This window comes from Malaclemys terrapin, chromosome 2 (assembly GCF_027887155.1).
Source record: "Malaclemys terrapin pileata isolate rMalTer1 chromosome 2, rMalTer1.hap1, whole genome shotgun sequence".
NCBI lineage: Eukaryota > Metazoa > Chordata > Testudines > Emydidae > Malaclemys > Malaclemys terrapin.
Window position 1 is genome coordinate 29,421,488 of NC_071506.1, and position 21,632 is coordinate 29,443,119.

At 39.5% G+C, this 21,632-nt stretch overlaps 1 protein-coding gene across 4 annotated transcripts in view; it reads left to right on the forward strand.

Annotated features, from left to right (window-relative positions):
• Positions 1 to 21,632, forward strand: part of CSMD3 (CUB and Sushi multiple domains 3) — a 1,152,075-nt gene that overhangs the window by 978,133 nt on the left and 152,310 nt on the right. For all 4 annotated transcript variants that reach the window (XM_054020295.1, XM_054020294.1, XM_054020296.1 and 1 more), the window contains 4 exons: positions 2,952 to 3,129; positions 10,143 to 10,288; positions 17,645 to 17,725; positions 18,728 to 18,841. In XM_054020295.1, the coding sequence (XP_053876270.1) occupies positions 2,952 to 3,129; positions 10,143 to 10,288; positions 17,645 to 17,725; positions 18,728 to 18,841 (519 nt within the window). The remainder of the gene's footprint in view (positions 1 to 2,951; positions 3,130 to 10,142; positions 10,289 to 17,644; positions 17,726 to 18,727; positions 18,842 to 21,632) is intronic.

Consider the following 21,632-nt stretch of genomic DNA (forward strand, 5'->3'; position numbering starts at 1 on the left):
AAGTTGGTATTGTTTGTTTTGTTTTGTTTTTCTTGTATGCTTAACTGGAGAGGAGAACACTTTTTAAAATTTTTAACAATATTTAATGTAATATATTTGTTTTAACATACTATAGATTTATGACTTATCAAATAATGCCTGCCTCTTTGAGGCAAACAACGTGAATCAGATCTCAATAAAGAGGTGTTTTGGGTTTTTTAAATCATTTTTGTTTCCATGCCTGAAGAGGAGGAAAAAATAATTCACTGTCATTTCTTTGAGATTCTGCTTTTCTAAGATATTTGATTCTGATAAAGCCCTTCTAAATTCCAGTTGTTGTTCTTTATCCTAGCATAGTTAAGACATTGTCCCAAATCCTTTGCTTGCTTCTGTGGACACATTACATGTAAAAGCAGCAGAAATGCAATGTGTCCACTGTGTGGCTTGCTTGGGCTGTGGAGAATCTAGACATAGATCTCCATATAGCCCTGCATGCCAAGTAGAATGCTGAAAGTCTCCATGCTGCACCATTAAAGATGATGTGGGCATATACAGGTAAACTCATACACATAGCAATCCCCTTAGGACAGTAGTGTTACACTCCTCCATACCCTGCCGCAACTGGTCACATTTAGGTTGAAGGCCCTTAAGCATGTTTTGGGACTAATGATTCTTTGCCTCAGCCCCACTATTCTTCAGGAAATTTACTCTGAATAAAGTGTACTTATGTGGGCTTTGCTCTGTTTCCCAGGATTTGGCCTGATTATTACTACTTTGGATTCTATGCCATAATCCCTCAATGTTGTCTATAGAGAAATAGGAAAAAACTAGAGAGAAAAAGTATGAGGGGAAAATCATGAGTTCAGCAGTCTAAATATATTATGTAATGCATATGTATAACTAAAAACTTTAGAGCCAGAGGCACACTGGAAGAAGGGTTGAGGGGGCACACTTTGTCAGGAAACTGTAGGAATGTAGGAAGACTTCTTGCTTACTTAGCCAGAACCACTCTTGGGAAATGCAAAATTGCTTTCCTTCTTGTTCTGCATTGCATACTTTCTACTCTCTCTCTCCCTCCACACTCATACCAAGCCAGTTCCACCTATCCATCATCATCCTCAATCAGGTCTGGCTCTAGGCACTAGTGTTGCAAGCATGTGCTTGAGGTGGCACTTTCCAAGGGGCAGCACTCTGGCACCCCCCTTTTTTTTTGTTTTTTGCTTGGGGCTGCAAAAAGCTGGGAGCCAGCCCTGGCCAGAGCCCGGCCGCTGGAGAGCCAGAGCATCGTCCCCTGGAGCCAAGCCCGGGCTACAGCAGCAAGAGGGGCTCCCGGAGTGTGTGAGGAGCCGGGGACAGAGGGAAGCGGGGCCCGGGATGCAGGGAGGGAGGAGGGGTCCTGCTGCCACCACCGCTGCCACTACCACTGCTGCTCTGAGTCTCCCAAGGGCGGCGTAGCATTTCCCCGCCCGAGTAGGCCGGGCAGGGCGCTGCCGGGCTGGGCAGGGGGCGCGGATCCCGGCTCGTGCACTGTTGGGGTGAGTGGCTGGGCTGCCCGAGCTCCCAGGGAGCTGCCCCCGGACCCAGCCCACCGCGCACCTCCCCCGCCTCAGCCCCGTGCTGCTTGTCCGGGCTCCCACAGTGCCAGGGGTGGGGAGAGGCAGAGCCCGGCTCCAAGCAGGACAGCGGGGAAGACTGCCCCGCTGGGGGACCCCCACGGCTCGGGCACCTGGGGGTCAGTGTCCGTCCTCTCAGCTCTCCCTGCACGGGCTAGGGAAGCAGCTGTCAGCCCCTGCCCCTCTCAGCCCTTGCTCCCCCCATCCCACTCGCAGCCTCTTCACTGGTACCTCCCCACATCGCTCCTTCGCTGTACCTCTTCCCCTTGTACTCTCCCTTCACCCGCACCTCTCCCCTTGTATCTTCCCCCAGCCCTCTCCTCCCGCACCTTCCCATTCCCCTGCTCCTCTTCTCCCGCAATCCTCCGATACCCCTCTCCTTCTCCACCCTCCTCTGCGAGTACATCACACCCTGCTTCTGTGCCAGTGTAGAGCCCCCAAGCACCCTCACACCTGCTCCTTTGCCTTAACCCTCTTAACTAGATCCCCATCTCTTTCCAGGTACAAGGTTTGAGGGTTAGTCCCTATGCCTTCCATATGCATTTTGGAGCACTAAAGATGGGGTGATGGGGGAGGGGGCGAAATTTATACTAAAGTGAAATAAAAATAGGAGAAATGGTTTGATCCCCACTGCAAGTGTAAACAGGGATTGCTGTTCTGAATGAGGAGGTCACGTTTGGTGGTGGGGGGAGCTCAGGGCTGGGGCGGCAGGGGATGCGGGTCGGGGGGGAAGAGAGAGCCCAGGGCTGGGGCGGCAGGAGGTGTGGGTGGGGGACGGGGAGAGCTCAGGGCTGGGGTGGGGTGCAGCCAAAAATGTTTTTGCTTGGGGCGGCAAAAAACCTAGAGCCGGCCCTGTCACCCAATGCATTTTGTGTAGCTATCCCCTGAGGACACAATGTGGGAGCAATTCCTGCACTCCCTATGTAACTGTCCCTGGCCTCTACACAGGGCCACAAAGAAGAAGGTCATTGCACTGTTTTCCTCATCTTGTGCATGCACACATGGGGTGGATGCGGTCAGGTAGAATTTAGCCTATTATCTAAAAATGGATTCGGGAGCCAGTCTTCAAGCCTTCTCTTAGTCAGAACTACTATGTTGTTTTTTTTCTGGGAGATTCAACTGAGTAAGGACTTCAGAATTGGGCCTCTTGCTGTTTGTAAAAGCTCAATAGCTTTTTCATTTCTCATATCCAGCTGACGTTCTTTAGTTTTCCATAACACAGTTCAACTATGCACATGCTCAATGTATTCACAAATAAGGATTTCACACCCTCTAAAAAGAATGCAAAAGTTATTGACTGCTCCTGCAGCGAAAATAAATGTGGTTGTTGTTGTTGTTGTTGTTTTGTTTGTTTTTAAGCTCTCTGTGGAGGAAATATAACTGCAATGAATGGCACCATATATTCTCCTGGATACCCTGATGAGTACCCAAACTTTCAGGACTGCTTTTGGCTTGTCCGAGTACCACCTGGTAATGGAATCTATATCAATTTTACTGTTCTTCAAACAGAGCCAATATATGATTTCATAACTGTATGGTAAGTAGACACAATTATTGATTTATACTACTACATGTGAGAGTGTAACAAGTCAGAGATTAAAAGTAACATTTTGGTTATGTGTCATAGATCTCTGCTTAATGTCTGAATTCTGTTTAGTGACAGTGATGGATTTGCAAGACTAAACCAATGATAAAATGGGCATATTATATTTTCGTTCATGAAGTACCTAAATAGGGATAAAATAAATTTCAGGAATGAAGGCAATCCTGTTCCCATTGAAGTCAAGTCAAAATTTCTATTGGCATCAATGTTATAGGATCCGTAGTTTGATATTTTACTTGTTGGGAGAGATTAGTCAAGTTATAAATCATTACATGTAAAGAGGACTCTCACTTATTGACTTAGCCCAAGCACAACGTGAATGAGGCAATATCTTTTATTCGACCAAAGCTGGAGGTGGGCAGGTTAGTGGATTATAGATTGTTGTAATAAGCCACCAATACAGTGTCTCTATTCAATCCATGATTTTTACAATCTAGCAAAGTTATGAATTTAACCTCTCAGACTCATCTTCTGAAATTGTTGTGCAGGTTTCCTTTGAGAAAGAGGATTGATAGGTCAGATATAGAGTGACTGCTTTGTGAAAAGTGTTCACCCACAAGTGATATGCTGGTTTTGTCTGTATGAGTTCATTTGAGAGCATAGTGATTGTCTCAGTTGTTTTCCAAATAGCTGTTATTGAGGCAATTAATGGTGTGTGGCTGGGGAGGTTGATCATTATAGAGTGGAGATATGTCTGTAGGTTTTGCATCTATTATGGCAGGGACTGGTGATGCATATTGTTGGTGTGTCCTGGTCTATGGGGAGCTTGCTTCTGAAGATGAGATGGCAAAGATGAGGGGATTCCCTGAAGACCAAAATAGGGGATTCAGGAAAGATTCCTTTCAGTGTGGGTTACAAGTATGGGTTGAAATTGTTTCATGGTAGTCCATGTGGGTTCTAGTGTGGGTGGTAGGTGACAACTAGGGGTGTGTAGTCAGAGGGGGGTTCATTTCTATGTTGAAGCAGGTTTTCTCAGAGGACTTGGGTGGTCCATTCCATGACGCAATCTGCTTCTTTTTTGGAGTGTGTTTGTTTGTTGAATTAAACTGTATATCCTGGACTTTCTCCTCAAAGCATATTCTGTGACATCAGAGTGCCCGGCTGTAGATAATAAATTTATTGGTGCGTTTGGGGTGATTACTGGATCTGTGAAGGTATGTGTGGTGATCCATGGGTTCTATTGCTGAAGCTGACTGTGCTGTTCGGGAAACTGATGCTGGGAGTGTTCTAGAAAAAAATGTAATGGAAGGATAATTGTTGTTGAAGTTGTGGTGGAAATCTAAGAGAGAGTTTAGGTCATCTGTCCAGAGGATGACAATAGCATTGATGTATCTCTGGTATATCATTTTTTGTTGTTGTGCATTTATCCAGAAATTCTTCCTCAAGGTGGCTCATGAAGAGGGTGGCATATTGGGGAGCCATCCATTTACCCATGACTGTTCCCATGGTTTGGATAAAGTGTGTGTTGTTGAATGTAAAATTAGAATGGATGATGATGAAATGGATGAGATTGGCAGTGTATTTGTGGTGGATATCAGAGTGTTGTTCATTGTCTTGTAGATATTTGAGACAGGCACTGATGCTATCATTGTGAAGGGTGTTGATGTATATCCCATGTCATGAGAATAAAAATATTCTCCTAAATTCACGCTAGCAATCTCCTGATCAAGAAAAGGATATCGAATGCACAGTGTTGACAAAGATCAAAGAGGCAACTGTGTTTAATAAAAGAGTAATAACAGGCAAGTTCTACTATGCACATATGAACTGTTCCAATTTCATATCAGGACAAGATTTAGAGAAGCAATTTCTTAGCATCTTACATGGTTGCTTTGTGGAATCATCAGTTTTAGAGCATATAAAATAGAGACTATATTTTTGATTTAGTTGTAAGTAAAATATAGGAGTTGGTTGCTTTGTGGAATCGTCAGTTTTAGAGCATATAAAAACGAGACTATATTCTTGATTTAGCTGTAAGTAAAATATAGGAGTTGGACAGACAAGTTGGGTGAGGTAATATCTTCTATTTGTCTAGCTCTTCTTTGGGTCTGGGAAAGATACTAAGAATGTCACAGCTAAATACAAGATCGAACATATAGTTTAGCATATGTAGTTAGTACATAGAGACCACTCAAGTACCTTTCCCATACCTGTTGAAGAGCTCTGTGTAGCTCGAAAGCTTAACTATCTCACCAAAAATGTTGGTCTAATAAAATATATTACCTTACTCACCTTGTCCCTCTATCCTGGGACTGACACAGCTCCAAAAACACTGCATACAACATAGGATGGGTCAACAGGGTCAACTATAGCTGAGCCTCTTAGTTAAAACAAAATGGAACCCAGGGTGCTCTCAATGAGACAAATGATCACGGACACCCGCCACAGAGTGCCATAGGAGGAAACATAAGCTAAATAATCATCTGGGCACAGGCATCATTCTATGCCTTAGACACTTCTATGTGATTAAGGTTGGTCTAAAGCTTGCTTATGTGTATTTCAATTAAAATGTTCTGCAGCATGAGATACTTAAATTATGGATTCTGTAGAATAGTCAAAGGGATTAACTGGACTAATTCATTACTATGATATCTCCATCCATTACTCATTTGCCAGTTCTGTTACACCAAGATATATATCTTGGATAAACATAAATGGAAATCTTTGGGAAATTTTAATCATAGAAATGAATATATAATAATCTTCCATATACCTCTCCATTATTGTTCCTCTTCATTCCCATGTGTGTTCCTAATCATTTCTCATCTTGACAACTGCAAACTATTTCTTCCTGGTATCCCAGACTTTCACCTTGCTGCTTCCTTCAGTCTTTCCAACATGCCACTAAAAACATTCTCTCCCCTGCCTGCTGCTCTTAGCATGTTCTGGTGCTCTTGAAATTCCTTTACTTTCTCCCAGTCACCTTCTTCATCAAATTTATGGTGCTGGTCCTGGCCTTCACAGCCCTCAATAACTTTAATTCTGCTTGTGTTTACTCTCTTGTCTCCTCTCACTCATCCCTCAACATTTAATTCTGCCCAAACTGCATAATTACTAACCCCATCTAATCTTCCTCTCACTGTCCCCTATATGCCTCCTGCCATGTGACCTCACATACCTGCAGTTTCCTCCATGACCTAGTTCACCCTGCCTCCTTCTCATTGTCTCTCCTTAAATTCACTTCCAAACAATGTCCCAAGGCCCCCAAAATCAATAATAAAAGTAAACCTCAGTGCTTATTACATTGTTATCATTATAGTCCTCATCCCTTTCCTTTTTACTCCATTTGTCTTGAAATTGTTAACTCTTTAGGGCAGAGACCATGTAACTAAAATATCTAGCAAACTGTTTTTGTTGTTATATAAATAAATAATAATACTAAAGTGATGACGACAGAACAAGGAGCAATGGTCTCAAGTTGCAGTGGGGGAGGTCCAGGTTGGATATCAGGAAAAACTATTTCACTAGGAGGGTGGTGAAACACTGGAATGCGTTACCTAGGGAGGTGGTGGAGTCTCCTTCCTTGGAGGTTTTTAAGGCCCGGCTTGACAAAGCCCTGGCTGGGATGATTTAGCTGGGAATTGGTCCTGCTTTGAGCAGGGGGTTGGACTAGATGACCTCTTGAGGTCCCTTCCAACTCTGATATTCTATGATTCTATGATTCTATGATGTAATTTAAACAAATCTGACATTGTGAAAAATGTGGTGTTTGGAGCTGGTCAGAAAAACTCTGAGTGAACAGTTTTCTTTTGGAAAATTCAGTTCCTATCAAAATTTAAATTCTTCACAAAATCCGTTTTACTAAAAAATTGTTCTGAGAAAAATGGAAGGCAAACAATCCAACAATGTTGAAATGTCTTGTTTTGACATTTTCAGAACAAAATGTTTTGAATTTTTTAAAATGTTTTATTATATTTTATCATATAATATTTTAAAAAGTCAGAATGTTTTGACTGATCCATTAAAAAAACCACAATATTTTGTGTGGAATTTTGAATGTTTTGGATTTTGTTCTGATATGGAATGAAGCCAGAATTGGAAATCTCAAAATTCTCCACAAGATGGAATTTCTGTCTTCCACACAGCTCTAGTGCCAACTGATATGAATCTTGACATGAATTTACTACTGAACTAAGTAGCTCATCAAGGAGTGGGGAGGTAATGGTTTCAATTTGTCACTAGCATGTGTATAGTTTTAAGAGTATCAGAATAAAATAATGTTATTGATAAATCCAAGATAAAGAAATAGTCATATCATGAAAAGACTGAGTTCAATAGGTTTGAGGGGTGAAGGCCTGGTAATAGAACTAGAATATGAAATAGAGTTAAAATATGAAATAATCTTCCAAGGTCAGTTATGGAAGATCCATCAGTAAAGATATTCAAAGTCAGACTAGACAAAGCACACATGAATAGTCATTAGGAACAATCTTCCAAATTTCAGAGGGTGGACTAGATGACCTGCCAGGTTTTTCCCATTTCTAATATTTATTATTCAACCCATCCAATACATTGTAGGTTTCTACTAGCCTATCTATTTCCAGATGAATTGCTGAATTCATGAATTGGCTAGTCATGAAATAAAGATGCACAGAGTTCCATAGCTTCAACAATGCAGAAAGAACAAGACAATTTGAAATAAATAGTTACATGATGCAGACCATGAACTGCTCTGAAGTAGCTATTATTTAAACTATGGGAACAGAGAACAATAATTTATGTTAAGCACCCCTTTTTGTTTAAGAATCTTGAAGGAAATATTATAAGAAAAATCATGCATATGCCATAACTAATTATTTATCTTTTTCTTTAAACATCTTCTTTTCAATGAGGACCTTTGTTATCCAACATTAAAACTGCAGTGAAAACAAGAAAATTCATTAAAAACTAGGAAACTGTTTACATTAATGATTAATTGATCCAATTTAAATGTCCTATATTTTTATACCCATACTTAGTTTAAGGTGCAAATGATAACACTTTGACTTCTAATTCTGCCCACAAATTTAATCTGAAATGAAATGCTGTCATCTGAAGCTCCTTTAAAAAAATTGGCCCTCAGAATAATAAATGTCAGTAACATTTACATGTATAATAGTTCATATACAGTTTTAGGGTGAAATTCTGATCCCATATATGTCAATAGGAGTTTTGCCTTTGACTGCAGTGAGGCTAGGATTTCACCCTAAGTTTTTATATACACTAAATGTGGTACATTATTTTATCCATCCAGAAGTGCCTGAATCATTCCAAATCATGCCAACTTGTTTTCCTTCTTTGATTAGGTAATTGGTTTGGTGGATAGGGGGAATGCCGGGGACATACTATACCTGTACTTTAGCAAGGCTTTTGACATAGTTCCACATGACATTCTCATAAGTAAGCCAGAGAAATGCTGGCTCAGCGGAACTAACATTAAGAAAAAAAAGTAACTATTAATGGAATGATGTCTGACTGGAAGGAAGTATCTAGTGGGGTTCCACAGGCATTTGTTCTGGGTCCATTTTTTTTTTTAACATCTTTATTAATGACCTGGATGTGGGAATAGAGAGCATACTGATCACATTTTTGTAAGGTAGGCCAAAATTCAAAGAGATCATGCTAAATTGGAGAACTGGATTATAAACAACAAAATGAAATTCAACAAAGACAAATGTAAGGTGCTTCACTTTGGGGAAAAAAATCAAATGCACAAATACAGAATCGGGGGTATTTTTGGCAACAGCACTGCTAAAACGGATCTGGAAGTTGAGGTGGATCACAACCTCAACATGAGTCAACCATTGGATACTGTTGCAAAAAAAGCAAATACAATTTTGGGTTACATTAACAAAGTCACGGGAGGTGAATGTACCATGCTATTCAGTGCTGGTTAGGCCTCATCTGATGTACTGTGTCCAATTTTGGTCAACAATGCATAGAAAGGATGTAGAGAAACTGAAAAGGATCCCGAGGGGAGCAACAATGATGATCAAAGGAATGGGATGCAAGTCATATAAGCAAAGGCTGAATGATGTTTAGTTTGGAAAGAGGAGATTAAAGGGGGACAGGATAGTGGTCTTCAAATACTTGAAAGGCTGCCATAAAAAAGATGGAGAAAAGTTCTGATTTGCCACAGAGGTAATGGGTTCAAACTATAGCACAGCAATTTTAGATTTAAATCTCAGGAAAAACTTCCTAACGGTAAGAACAGTCAGTCAGTGGAACAGAGTGCCTAGAGAAGTTGTGGAAGCTCCTTCACTGGAGATTTTCAAAAGGAGACTGGATAGCCACCTGTCTTGGATAGTTTGGATACATCTAGGCAGCAGATTAGGCTCAATGGCCCTTGTGGTCCCTTCTAACCCTATGGTTCTATGATTCTATGAATCAACAGAAAATGTGTGGTTCCCCTTCTGTAATACTGCTAGAAATTGATGGGAGGGGAACAGCAATATGGCCAATAATCTAATGTCCATATTTGTCATCTTGGCTATATAAAAGTGAGCATGTTTCAAGGCAAAAAAGTACCACCCAAACCCAGCCAGACTGAGGATACCACAATCTGCAGGGAGAAAATAGAGCATTTATTCCAATAGGTAGTAGTGGAGAAACTTATACTCAGAAATTCTGAAGCACCCTAACACATCTTCTGTCATGGGGCATTTTCTACCTCACCATTCAAGTTACACATTTCCTGCTCAAAGGAGCATTCAGCGTCTGAATATTCCTGTGTTATTTTGATTGCAAGGAATACATCTAAACCTTTACAGTATATATATATATTAAAAAACTTAAATATATGCTCATTTTAGGATAGACAACAAATACTGTATTACACCTAGAAAAAATGACCCACCTAGCAAAAATATCACATATTCCCTCATTATTGTACATTTATCTACAATGAATGGTGAAACCTACCCTTAATATTATTTTTCTTTTGATGTTTTTTTTCTTTTTTCTTTTAGGGATGGGCCAGACCAAGTTTCTCCTCAGATTGGCCAGTTTAGTGGCAACACTGCCTTGGAGTCTGTCTACAGTACTTCAAACCAGATTCTCATCAAGTTCCACAGTGACTTCACAACAAGTGGTTTCTTTGTGCTAAGTTATCATGGTAAATTCAATAAATTTATCTATATTTATTGATGATTGTATAGTTGAAGCTTAAGGGAAAATGTTTTAACTTACTGTTACTAAAATAAATGTTAAGTCCTTTGGAACAATTAGTTTATTTTTTGTTAATCACTGACTGTGATTGTTACCACTATTAATAGACAAGCAAAGAAGATATACCATGAACACATTGACAAGTACAAACAAACAAACAAAAAGAACCAAAATCTAACATCCAGTTCAGGTTAGACATAAGTATCTCTTTATGGCTTCCATTGCATTAAAAGATGGGGTCCAAAATGCAAGTTTTGTTTAAATTGTGTATGATCAGTGCAGTTATGCCATCGCTGCCAGTGATAACAAACTAAATTAAATTGCATGGGTTTATCCATCCTGTTCATGTGAGAAGAATCAATGGAGACCTATACCTGTATTGACCTAGAGGCTGCCAAATCCTTTGGATATTTTTTTTTTGCATAGCAGTATGTCTGTATTTTTATGGAATTTACAAAAAATTACTTCTCCACCAAGAATGTGCCTCTTGGGAGTGCATATCTTGGTACCAGGAATTCCTAAGACCTTCTAGAAATCAGGAAAGGGTGAGGGCAGTTCATATACCCTCATACAAATGCTAAATCTTGTGTCAGGTTTCTAAGGCACATTAATTTCCTATCATGATAAACAACAGATCTCATAATTACTGTTTTCTAGAAGTTGCAGTGCACTTTTTTCTTTTCCCTTGTCAGAATTTCTATTTTGTAGATCAATTTTACTTATAATGAATTAATCTGTGTTAATGATTAATCTGTGTTATAATGAATTAATCTGTATTAATAATGGTATTATAGTTAGGAGCAAGATTTTTCACCCAGATCCAAGCTTCACCCAGATCCAAGCTACACCTAGAAGTATGGGTGTTGGCACCCTATTAAATGGGTGATAAAATGCTCACATGAGTTGAAACAGATTCTTCTGTAATTGAGAAAGCCATCTCCCTGAAAAAAGAAGAACAGGAGTACTTGTGGCACCTTAGAGACTAACAAATTTATTAGAGCATAAGCTTTCGTGGACTACAGCCCACTTCTTCGGATGCATCCGAAGAAGTGGGCTGTAGTCCACGAAAGCTTATGCTCTAATAAATTTGTTAGTCTCTAAGGTGCCACAAGTACTCCTGTTCTTCTTTTTGCGGATACAGACTAACACGGCTGTTACTCTGAAACATCTCCCTGAAAGACATGTACACTAAAATGGAGATCATCCGGGCTTTGTGTGACAAAGAGTTCCAAAGAGGCAGACACTCTTCACCTGTCTCCATCTTTGGCGAGCTCTATTATGAATACTGAGAATTACATTATATTTGTGCACTGTAGTATTTTAGAAGTGGCATTTTGTGTGTTCAGATTATTATGGGCTATATGACATAAGAACCAGTACATTGAATTGGTTCCACTGTTGAAAGGGTGTAGTGGACAGAGTACCTATGTTTCATTTACCTGTTAAGATATGGGCTTCTGAAATTAGTACCATCCTTGGTGTTGTATAGCTTCCATTGTCTGACCCAGGAAAAAAGCATTTCAGTACTCCAGCTGTGAAATAACAAAGGCATGGAGCACTATCTCCAGGACTTCCTCTGTGAGGAGCAGGCAGAGTTTTCTTACCAGTAGGAGGTGGTAAAAAATCCTGGTGTCCAGGCATAATGTAGCTACCAGACTGCAACTCTCTGACAATGAATATTCAGATACCCTTATCAGAAGAGCGGTCATGGATTCTGCAAGGCCTTCTGACTATGTCCTTTGGCCTACCAAAATCACTTCCATCTGACTTTGATTGAATTTGAATCATATATTATTCTTTATGGAAGTGCTTTTTTCTTCTAGATGCAGAGGTAGCTGTATGACAAATGGTTGTCTGCCTGTGATAAGAATGATATGTGTCACTGTGTATCATAAGCATATTGCTATCATTTGGCTTGTAGCTTTTCAAATGTTTCCAGTGGCATTATATAGATGCTTAACAACCTGGTTCATAGCACCCATCACTGGCATGAAGCAACCAAAGCTACACAAATAAATTTGGCAATTCCTCTATGTCCTGAGGCTAGCAATTTTGCAGTCATTTTTTATTCCTCTCATTCTCTCCCTAAATGAATGCTGTCTCTAAATCATGCAGGTTTTATACTCTACATCTTATCTATCATCAGTATTTCCAAATTCTGATGTTAGTTCTCTGTACCCTCCTATAGAGCCCTTACCCAACCCCTAATCACTCTGACCTTGACTACTGCAGCCTCCTCATCTTTGGCCTCCACGCCTTTATTAATTCCATCCAGGATGTTTTAGCAAATAGTCATCAAGTTTTTCTGGTGCTCTGATGATCTTCTGTCTCTCTTCAAATCCTTTCACTGGCTCCACCTCACCTTCCTCTTTAAATTTAAGTTTCTTGTGCCCAAGTTGGAAGACCTGGTGCAAGTTAACTCAAACCTATTTCTCTACCCCAAGTTCCAATAAATAAAGTTTTCTATACCAGTGTAATATATGAAATAAAATTATTTGTGAAAGGGATGGGAACTGTTTAAATTTCACGTGCCCATGTCTTGTTGTAAAGTGACTTTTAGGGGCTTCCTCTTGCTGCCCTCTGTTTATTTCTCTTACTGTGCATCTAGACTATACTTCTCAATTGACAGGGCCTAAATGTGGGCAATGGTGTTTGATGAAGACCAAGATTGAGGGACACAAAATATTAGTCATATAACAAAGTTAAAACACTGGGACTAATCCCTTCAGGATAAATACCTCTTTCAGTATCTTCAAGTTCATGATTTTTTCTATCTGCTGTAAATAATTTGCAACAGTAAAAGTGTAGAGGATACCAAATTGGTGTGGAATATAGGTAGTTTTGGGCATAATATGAGTGTAATCTCTAATGAGAGACATTTGAGAGTTATGACCTAGATTCATTGCTAAAGGCATTTGATCACAGCGGACCCAAACCTGTTCTTATTAAAGGACCAAATGATGGCTAAGTGAGCACAATGGTGCAAGGGCATAAGAGCAATGTGGCATGTTACGCTCCTGGTCTGGTTATCTGTACCACAGGTAGCAGCCTGGGGGGTGAAGCAAGCTTCAAGGAGCTTCTAGAGCCTCCCTTTGCATAGGTAGACAAGAGGGAGGAGAATTGGTGGGAACTGTCTGGAACCTTGCCTCTGCTCTCAACGCTCAAAGAGCATAGCTGCACTGTCATACTCTATTAAGATCAGAAGCAATATCAATATCTTCATAATATTTGTTGTTATTTATGTATCTACTGTTATATTCTTATCAATATGGATGATAGTAGCATCCAAGAGACCCCAACCCAACAGAGGTTCTGTTCTGCTAGCTGCTATAGAAACCCATAGTACAAAATAATCCGGGGCAGATCCTCATCTGGTGTAAACTGCAGTGACACCAGTGACTTCAGTGGACTCAAGCCTATTTATATCAGCTGAGAATCTAACCCATAGGTTTTTAGTCTGTGTGAATTCAAGAATTTCCCAATCTTGATGTTTTTGGAGAGTAGCTGGTATATGGTACTGATAGTCAAATTGCGAACTAAGCCTTCTTGCAGACCTCCTTTTTGGAAGACATTTGTATTTTTTTGACTGCTTTGTTTTTGCAATCCTGACAGTTGCATTGTAGATTCTGTGTCATGCACACTGTCAGAAAGGGTATGCTTGGCACCTGGATAAAGAGGAGCAATACAGCAGTGGCAAAGCTGAAGTTACTAATATGTATTTACTTATTCTTTGTACCTACTCTATATAATTCCACATGTTCATTGCATTTCCTTTATAAGGAACCCCCATGATCTCTGACAAATCTATGGCTGAGCTTTCAGAAAGTTTGACAACTTCTCAACAGGAACCATTTGTATACAAACATCAGGATATCTTTGTATATGATCCTGCATTCCTTGCAAACAAACTCACAATCGAGTGAATAGGATCTGGGGTGGGGACAAGGAGGAAAGTAGGATATTGGGCCTTTCCAGTATTTCAGTATGACACAATAAACCAGTAATTACTGGGTACAGCTGAGCATAGGAACCATTTGTAGTTCCCTGATTATGGGGCTGGTTTTCTATGGTTGCTCCTCCCACTATTCATTACTCTAAATTATACCAGCCAGTAATGGCTCCTGGGGAGCATTACACTGTCCGGAGATTGCCATAGCAATCCACCAAAACTACAAAAGGAACATGGGGCAATTTAGAATGGGGCAAGATCCCCCATGCACCCACAACTTATTTTGAGTTAGGTCCAATACATTTTGGGTAATCATAGCACTCATTTGAATTCTGACATCCAGTAACATGTTGTTTGGAGTAATGGAAAAAGTGTGAAGGCATGATTCTCCATTGCCTCGTACTTTCTACCTATGCAAATTGGTTGTGAACCACAGTCACTGGCTTCTAATTTTCCCTGGGGGTGCTCAATCCCACCCTACACCTTACCCTAAGCCCCCAATCCCACCCCCACACCATCCCCGCCGCCGCCCCCCACTCCACCTCTACCTCCAAGACCCCACCCTCACCTTGCCTCTTCCCGCCTCCGCTCCACCGCCACCCCGCTTCTTCCCTATCTCTTTCCACCCCCTCCTTTGAGTGTGTCCCATCCCTGCTCCTCCCTGTCCTTCCCAAGACCTCCTGCATGCCATGGAATAGCTATTCTGCATCGTTCAGGAGGTGCTGGGAGGAGAGGGAGCAGTTGATCAGCAGGGCCACTGGTGGGTGGGAATGGGGGAGAGGGAGGAGAGCTTGGCTGCTGGTGGGTGCTAAGCACCCGCTAATTTTCTCCAGGGATGGAGAACCCACAGAGTCAGCACCTATGCTGTGAACAATCTCTTCTAAAACAGAATGATAGTGTGTTACACTGTTTTACACTTGCATAGATTAAATGATTACAAAAGGTGCAAGACCACAGCGAATCAGATCTTCCGAACTGTAATTTTGGATGACACTGAACCTAGAGACCTAAGGTTTGAGCCTGCAATCGTAATATAAGCAAATACAAATTTGCATGTATAAGAAACTGGAAAAAATAACTAATTGATGTATTATTTTTGTGACAGTTTCCATCAGGACCTCACCAGGGCACGTGGTTTGAGTGAATTGTCATCCTCTGTTTTGAAACTGTTAATATTCTTTCCAGTAGGGGAAAGGTGTGACTTGAAAGTGGTACCAGTATTGCCATCCCCACCTGTCCAAAAATCATGTGTCAAGCCACACACAAAAACGAGGGGGCTTTGTTTGTTTGTTTTTTGTTGTGATTTTTTTTTTTTTTTTTAGTTATGAGATTTTTAAAAAGTAAAATACATTTTGGGGTTTTTTTTCTTTGTCTTCTGTTTTCGGAGCCTTTGGGGTACACTCAACTCACATTTTTCAAGTTTTTTCCACAACCATGAGCGCTAAAAGCTTACTTTTTAAATGAAATTTGAGAGTCTCATGTAATTGTAATCTGTTGACTCCAGGTGATGGAGCTTTAAGTAAATCAACAAATATAATGAGCCTCAAGATAAAATCACAGGAGTTGTCAAAACTGTGGTACTGGCTGTTATTGAAGATTTTATTGTTTTATATGTACATGTTGCTATGCATTTGGTAGAGAAGGCCAGGTCAAAGAAGTGTCTTATACTTGGAGCAGAAGGTGGTGAGGTTTGTGATGGTCCTTAGTTCCTGTGGGAGTTCATTCTACAATGTGGGACTGGCCCCTAAGGAAGATCTGTCATATTCACCAATGTGACCCTTTACCCTTTTTGTAGAATGTTCCATTGTACCCCAGGAGCAAAGCTATTAAGCCTGATCTTCATCCAGAAGCTTTAAAGGATCTTTTAGATATTGGTAGGGCAAGACCCTTGAGCACCTTGAGGATAAAGATTAAGATCTTGAACTTGAATCAATATCTTATGGGAAGCCACTGTACAGAGTGGAGAACAGGCTGTATGTGCTTGTGGTAGCCAATGTTAATAAGGAGATGAATTGCAGCATTCTGTACTAGTCAGAATTTCCTAAGGGCTAATGGCTTCATGCCCAGGTATATTGTATTGCTATACTCCAGACAGGAGATGATAAAGCCATGTATAACTGGGGCTAGGTCATCGTCTGCCAGGATGGGACAATGTCTCCTAACCAACTAGAAGGAATTGACTGACTGACTTAACAGTTGTGGGTGTTCACCTTCAACAAGGAGACTGCACCATTGTTGAAAACTCTTCATCATGCTTTCTTCTGCCCACCAGCATCACTTCTGTCTTGCTCTGACTCAGCTTCAACTAGCTGCTCTTCACCCATGAGTTGATCTCGGCCAAGCATTGGGCCATCTTGATGGTAGCGATGTGGTTATGCATGAAGGATAGGAAGAGCTGTGTGTCATCTGCCTATTGCTTGCACACAAGTCCATGTCATCTGATCAGTTTGCCTTGTGGCTACATATTGATATTGAACAGGACCAGAGAGAGAACTGATCCTTGTGGTCAACAAGGTAGAAAATAGCTTCCAAGCATTACTCAAAATCCACATAATGGATAAAATCCTGGCTCCTTGAACTCAGTGGCAAAACTCCCATTGATGTCAATGCAGCCAAGATTTCACCTAGTATTCTTAAGTGCTTTTGTATTTGCTAATATTGACATATCTAAGACAATTCCTGGTCATGGGATACTGCTGTGCTGTCTGAGATGTGGCAGGGATCTAGAGGAAATATCTAAAATGGTTTAAGTCCTTTCTGGAAGGATCCATCCAAAGGGTAATGATGGGAAAATACATGTCTGCCATTGACGCCCCTTACCCCCCCCCCACCACCTCTTACTTGTAGAGTCCCACAAGGATAAATTCTTTCTGTGGTCATATTCAGTATCTATCTATATGCATTCATTTTCTGGTATATTTCACACCCGAAGAAGCTGCTTCATAATGGTTATTCTACCTTTGAATGGAATAATGTTTTACTCTTGAATGGGCCTTCATTTAAGATGATCTCAAGACAGGAAGCATTTGGGGGTAAAAACACATTTTGCTAAGAATACTGTGAACTAAACATTTGTGCTTTGCAGACAAGATTAGTTCCTTACAGATAATTCACAAGTACCCATGATCTTCCCAGAATATGTGTGAGCAGGATTTTGCCATTAAGACAAATCTGAAATCTTTAACGTGGGAGATCCTCATCCTTTCTTCATCTTTGGATTCTTAACATTCAAACTCCGTGTATATTTTTCTGTTAGATTCCATTGAACTTTCAATGCAAAGCTATAAATGTTGTTTATTGTTATCCTGTGAAGTTGAGCAACATATTAATCACAATACCTTCTGTGTTTTATAGCCTATCAGCTTCGAGTGTGTCAACCTCCACTAACTATACCAAATGCTGAAATTTTGACTGAGGATGATGAATTTGAAATAGGTAATGTCTGTAAAAGTATGAACACTAACTTATTTCAAGGAGAGTTCAGAAATACATTTACATTTTTAAAGAAAAATATTTAAAACGTTTTTCTTCCTTCTTGTACTTCTTGAATCCTAGTTAAGTCTCACAGGCGATACTATTGAAGGACACAGGAACTGCTTCCCAAATACCTTTTTCTAAAATGTATTTATTTGCAATGTTCTAATAAAGTCATAAAGTCTTAAAATGAATTTAAATTATAAGCATTTTAAAAAAATCGTTTAGTGTAAAGGGTTGCAAGACACTTTAAAGAAAAATAACTATCAAATGCTGTGTTTATTATGTACAGAGTATTGTGTATATATATATATCTAAATGACTGCAACTTTTAAAAATAGAGTTAATATTAATATTTTCCCCAATTCTTTGGGTTTTTGATGATGGTGTATTTCTTAAAAATGAATTGAAAGAGGTGCTTGAACTAAATTTCCATGAGTTAGGGGAAATAAACAGAATGGAGGAAACAAGACTGCCCAACTGAACATAGTTTTGGGGCTGCCTAGGTGTTTTGTTTTGTTTTTGTTTTGTTTCTACTAGTTGTTTAATATATGTATGTATGTTTGTGAACCCACAGATAAAGAAGTTTCTGTTTTAGTCTGTCCATTTTGCCTGAATAATTAGTACCATTATCATTTAATTAATACTATGACAACTACCCAATAAATTATAGAGATTTAAAAGTCTACAAACATGTGGTTTGCACAGAAAGGTAACAAAAATCAAAAGTAACAAAAATCAAAGAAATAATCATGCTAATACTATGATTAGAAAGAGTGATAAATGTGGTACAGTGTGCAGCAGAATGCTTATTTACCACAACATTTCCTCTACCTAATCAAAGCTTTTCATTCCAATGGTCATATAGCACATTATATAGGGCAGTAAGTGTACTTCATTAACTAATACTCTTTTCAAAACTAAAAATTGATGTTTAACCGTACTCTTCTTTTTATCAAATAGGGGACATCATAAGGTACCAGTGTCATCCAGGCTTTACATTGGTTGGTAATGAAATTCTAACATGTAGATTGGGAGAAAGACTTCAGATGGATGGAGTGCCACCTTCTTGTCAAGGTTTTCTATTCTTATTACTATTATGTATTGCTTTTATAATGTACCAGCTGAATGGTGTTTGCAGAACTAAGCTTTGCTTTTAATTGACATATGGAGTCATACTTAAAATCTTTCCAACCCTCCCTCTGTATTTCCAGTGTTCCCACGATGGTGAATACCTTAGAGCGTACTGTAATGAGATTATTATTAATGGTCTATGATATTTAATGAGTTTTTAGTGCTACAACTATGCAGTGCAAACTTTCAGTTACATTGTGTGAGGGTAAATTGCTTATTTCACAATTCATGCTCTAAGGTGGAAGGGGGCAGGCTAAATCAAATAAATACAAATGAACTTGTATCTCAATATTTTTTAAAGTATGTAACAATATCAAAAATTATTAGGTTGATTTAAATAAATTATACAAATAACATAGTGGTAATGAATAACACCATAAAATGTCATTGTTTTAAGTGAAACAGTCATGTAAGGAGTTTGTTTTGAATTTTATTTTGTTTTACAGCATGTTGGAGTGTATTTGGTTTCGCTGCAGTGTGTAAATATCATGGAGAGTCACATCATCACTCCATTGTTAAGTTAAAGCTAGATTGTAAACCTGACAACCATTAACTTATCCTAAATTAAGCCAATCTTTCTTATCTTTGACATACATGATGTTATACTAAGGTAGAATATTTTGGTGACATTTGAAGGTAATTTGAGATGGCTTTTGTGGGATTTACAAGGTTATACAAATGAGTACTTCTCCACCTTTTGTATAGTTTCCTCTAGGGTTTTGTTTTTTTCTTGTCAGTCAGGGGTGTTTGGATGGGAAGGAGTTTGCTCATCAAATATGATTAAGTAGAAACCCCACTGTAACTGCTCTGGATTGAAGACTGGTGTCTTTGAGTAGTTTTGAATGAATACTAATTTAGGTCAGATTGTGGCTGGCCCCTATGGGCTATGTGGGAGAATAAGTGTCCAGGAACCATGAAATGGACATGATATGAGAAGATGAATAGAAAATAATAGGTAAATCCCAAAGAGCCTTCACTCTACACTTGCATGGCTTACAAAAGGAGAAGACACAGCAGAAGTGCTTGCACTCAGAGAAAACCACCATTGACTTACACTGACCGTGAGTGAACCATCCTAGAGAATATTTCATCCAGTGCACGTGACTTCTCTGGAAGAAACATAATTCCCTATCAAATTCCATAAGATGGTTCAAAAATCCTACAGACATGTTTCCAGTACATGCTATAGGACTTTTCTATAAGGAGTGGAGTACTGGCCTCTACAACATCTTAAGCGTAGACCTTCTTCTCAGAATCCATGAGCTGGGGATGTACCCCAGTATGGTTATTCTGCCCTCTGCATCCTTGCGAAGGGGAGTATGTGGGGCCCTGCAGTAAGGTGATTTCCAGGGCCGGATTTACACCTTACGTGCCCCTAGGCAAAGCATCTTCAGGGCCTCCCTCCCCCACTCCTTCCCCACCCCTACAGCTGACCTTCATGTTTTCCATAAAAATGAAACTTTTAATCCACTTTTAACTTTTAGGCATCTCTAGAATGCCGATGCCCCTAGGCATGTGCCTACTGTGCCTAATTGGAAATCTGGCACTGGTGATTTCAACTCCTACAATCTTTCTCTTTAATTTAATAATACTGGGTAAATATAATGTGGTTTATTGCTGTCTCATCAATGCTTTAAGAGATGTGTTTAGCATCCCACACTAGCAAATATTTATGTGACAGTTTAGAGATAAAAAAGAATAACTGGCATCAGAGAATGGTGATTTATGGAAATGAGTTGGAAATATTTGGGAGCCTGATCCTGCAAGATGCTGAGCAGCTCCTGCATAGTCCCTCTACTTCAGTGGGAGTGGAGGGACCTCATTATCTAGCAGGATGTGTGAAGCATCTTGCCAGATCAGGCACATAAACACAACATTTATTTAAATTTGCATTAAATGGGGGACGTTACCATCTGGTTCTGCTTTACAGTTTTGCATTCTAACTTAGAAACAGATTTATATAATCTCTCTCCTTCTCATCAGATGTTTTGTTACCGAAGAAGCAATTTGAGTTAATTGGCATTTTTAGAAAACACTCCCAATCAAAGTATATTTTTGGAATAGTGGCAAGTTATGAATTGTGAATAAATCCACTGCTGCTAAATGTTAATGCTTTAATATGTGAAAGATTCTTTGGTAATTCCAAAAGAGTTTCAGACTAAATGCACAATTTAGTTGTTAGACATACAATTGTTTAGATAATTAATGTTTACAACTCAGTGATGACTACAGTATTCATATTTCAGTTGTGAGTTGAAAAAGTCATACATATTTTTTTCTTTTTTTACATTCTTAATTTAAAAGCAGAAGGGCCTGTTCCTGCTCTTGAAAGTATCATGCCCTCACATTTTTATACACTTGAAGAAATAAGAATCAATCTAATTTCCAAACATTTTCTTGGAAAATGTTGAGTACCCTCAACTCCTATGAACTTCAGTACGAAATGCAGATGCTCCGGGCATGCTTTCTGAAAAGGCCATTTATTTATGTGCCTATTGGTAAATATGGATTTGGCACCTAACCTAAGCCATCCTCTAAAAATTTCCTACCAAAGTCACATATACAGTCTTTGGAAGATCTCAGATAAAAACCTAGGACTCTTCATTTCATTACCCTGACTAATAAATATGCTGTCAAATATAAATACTAAATAATGTAATACCGTCTATTTTAGTCTACCTCCTGTTTTTAGCCTCAAGCAGAATCAGATAAACATAATCTCACCATTTACCAG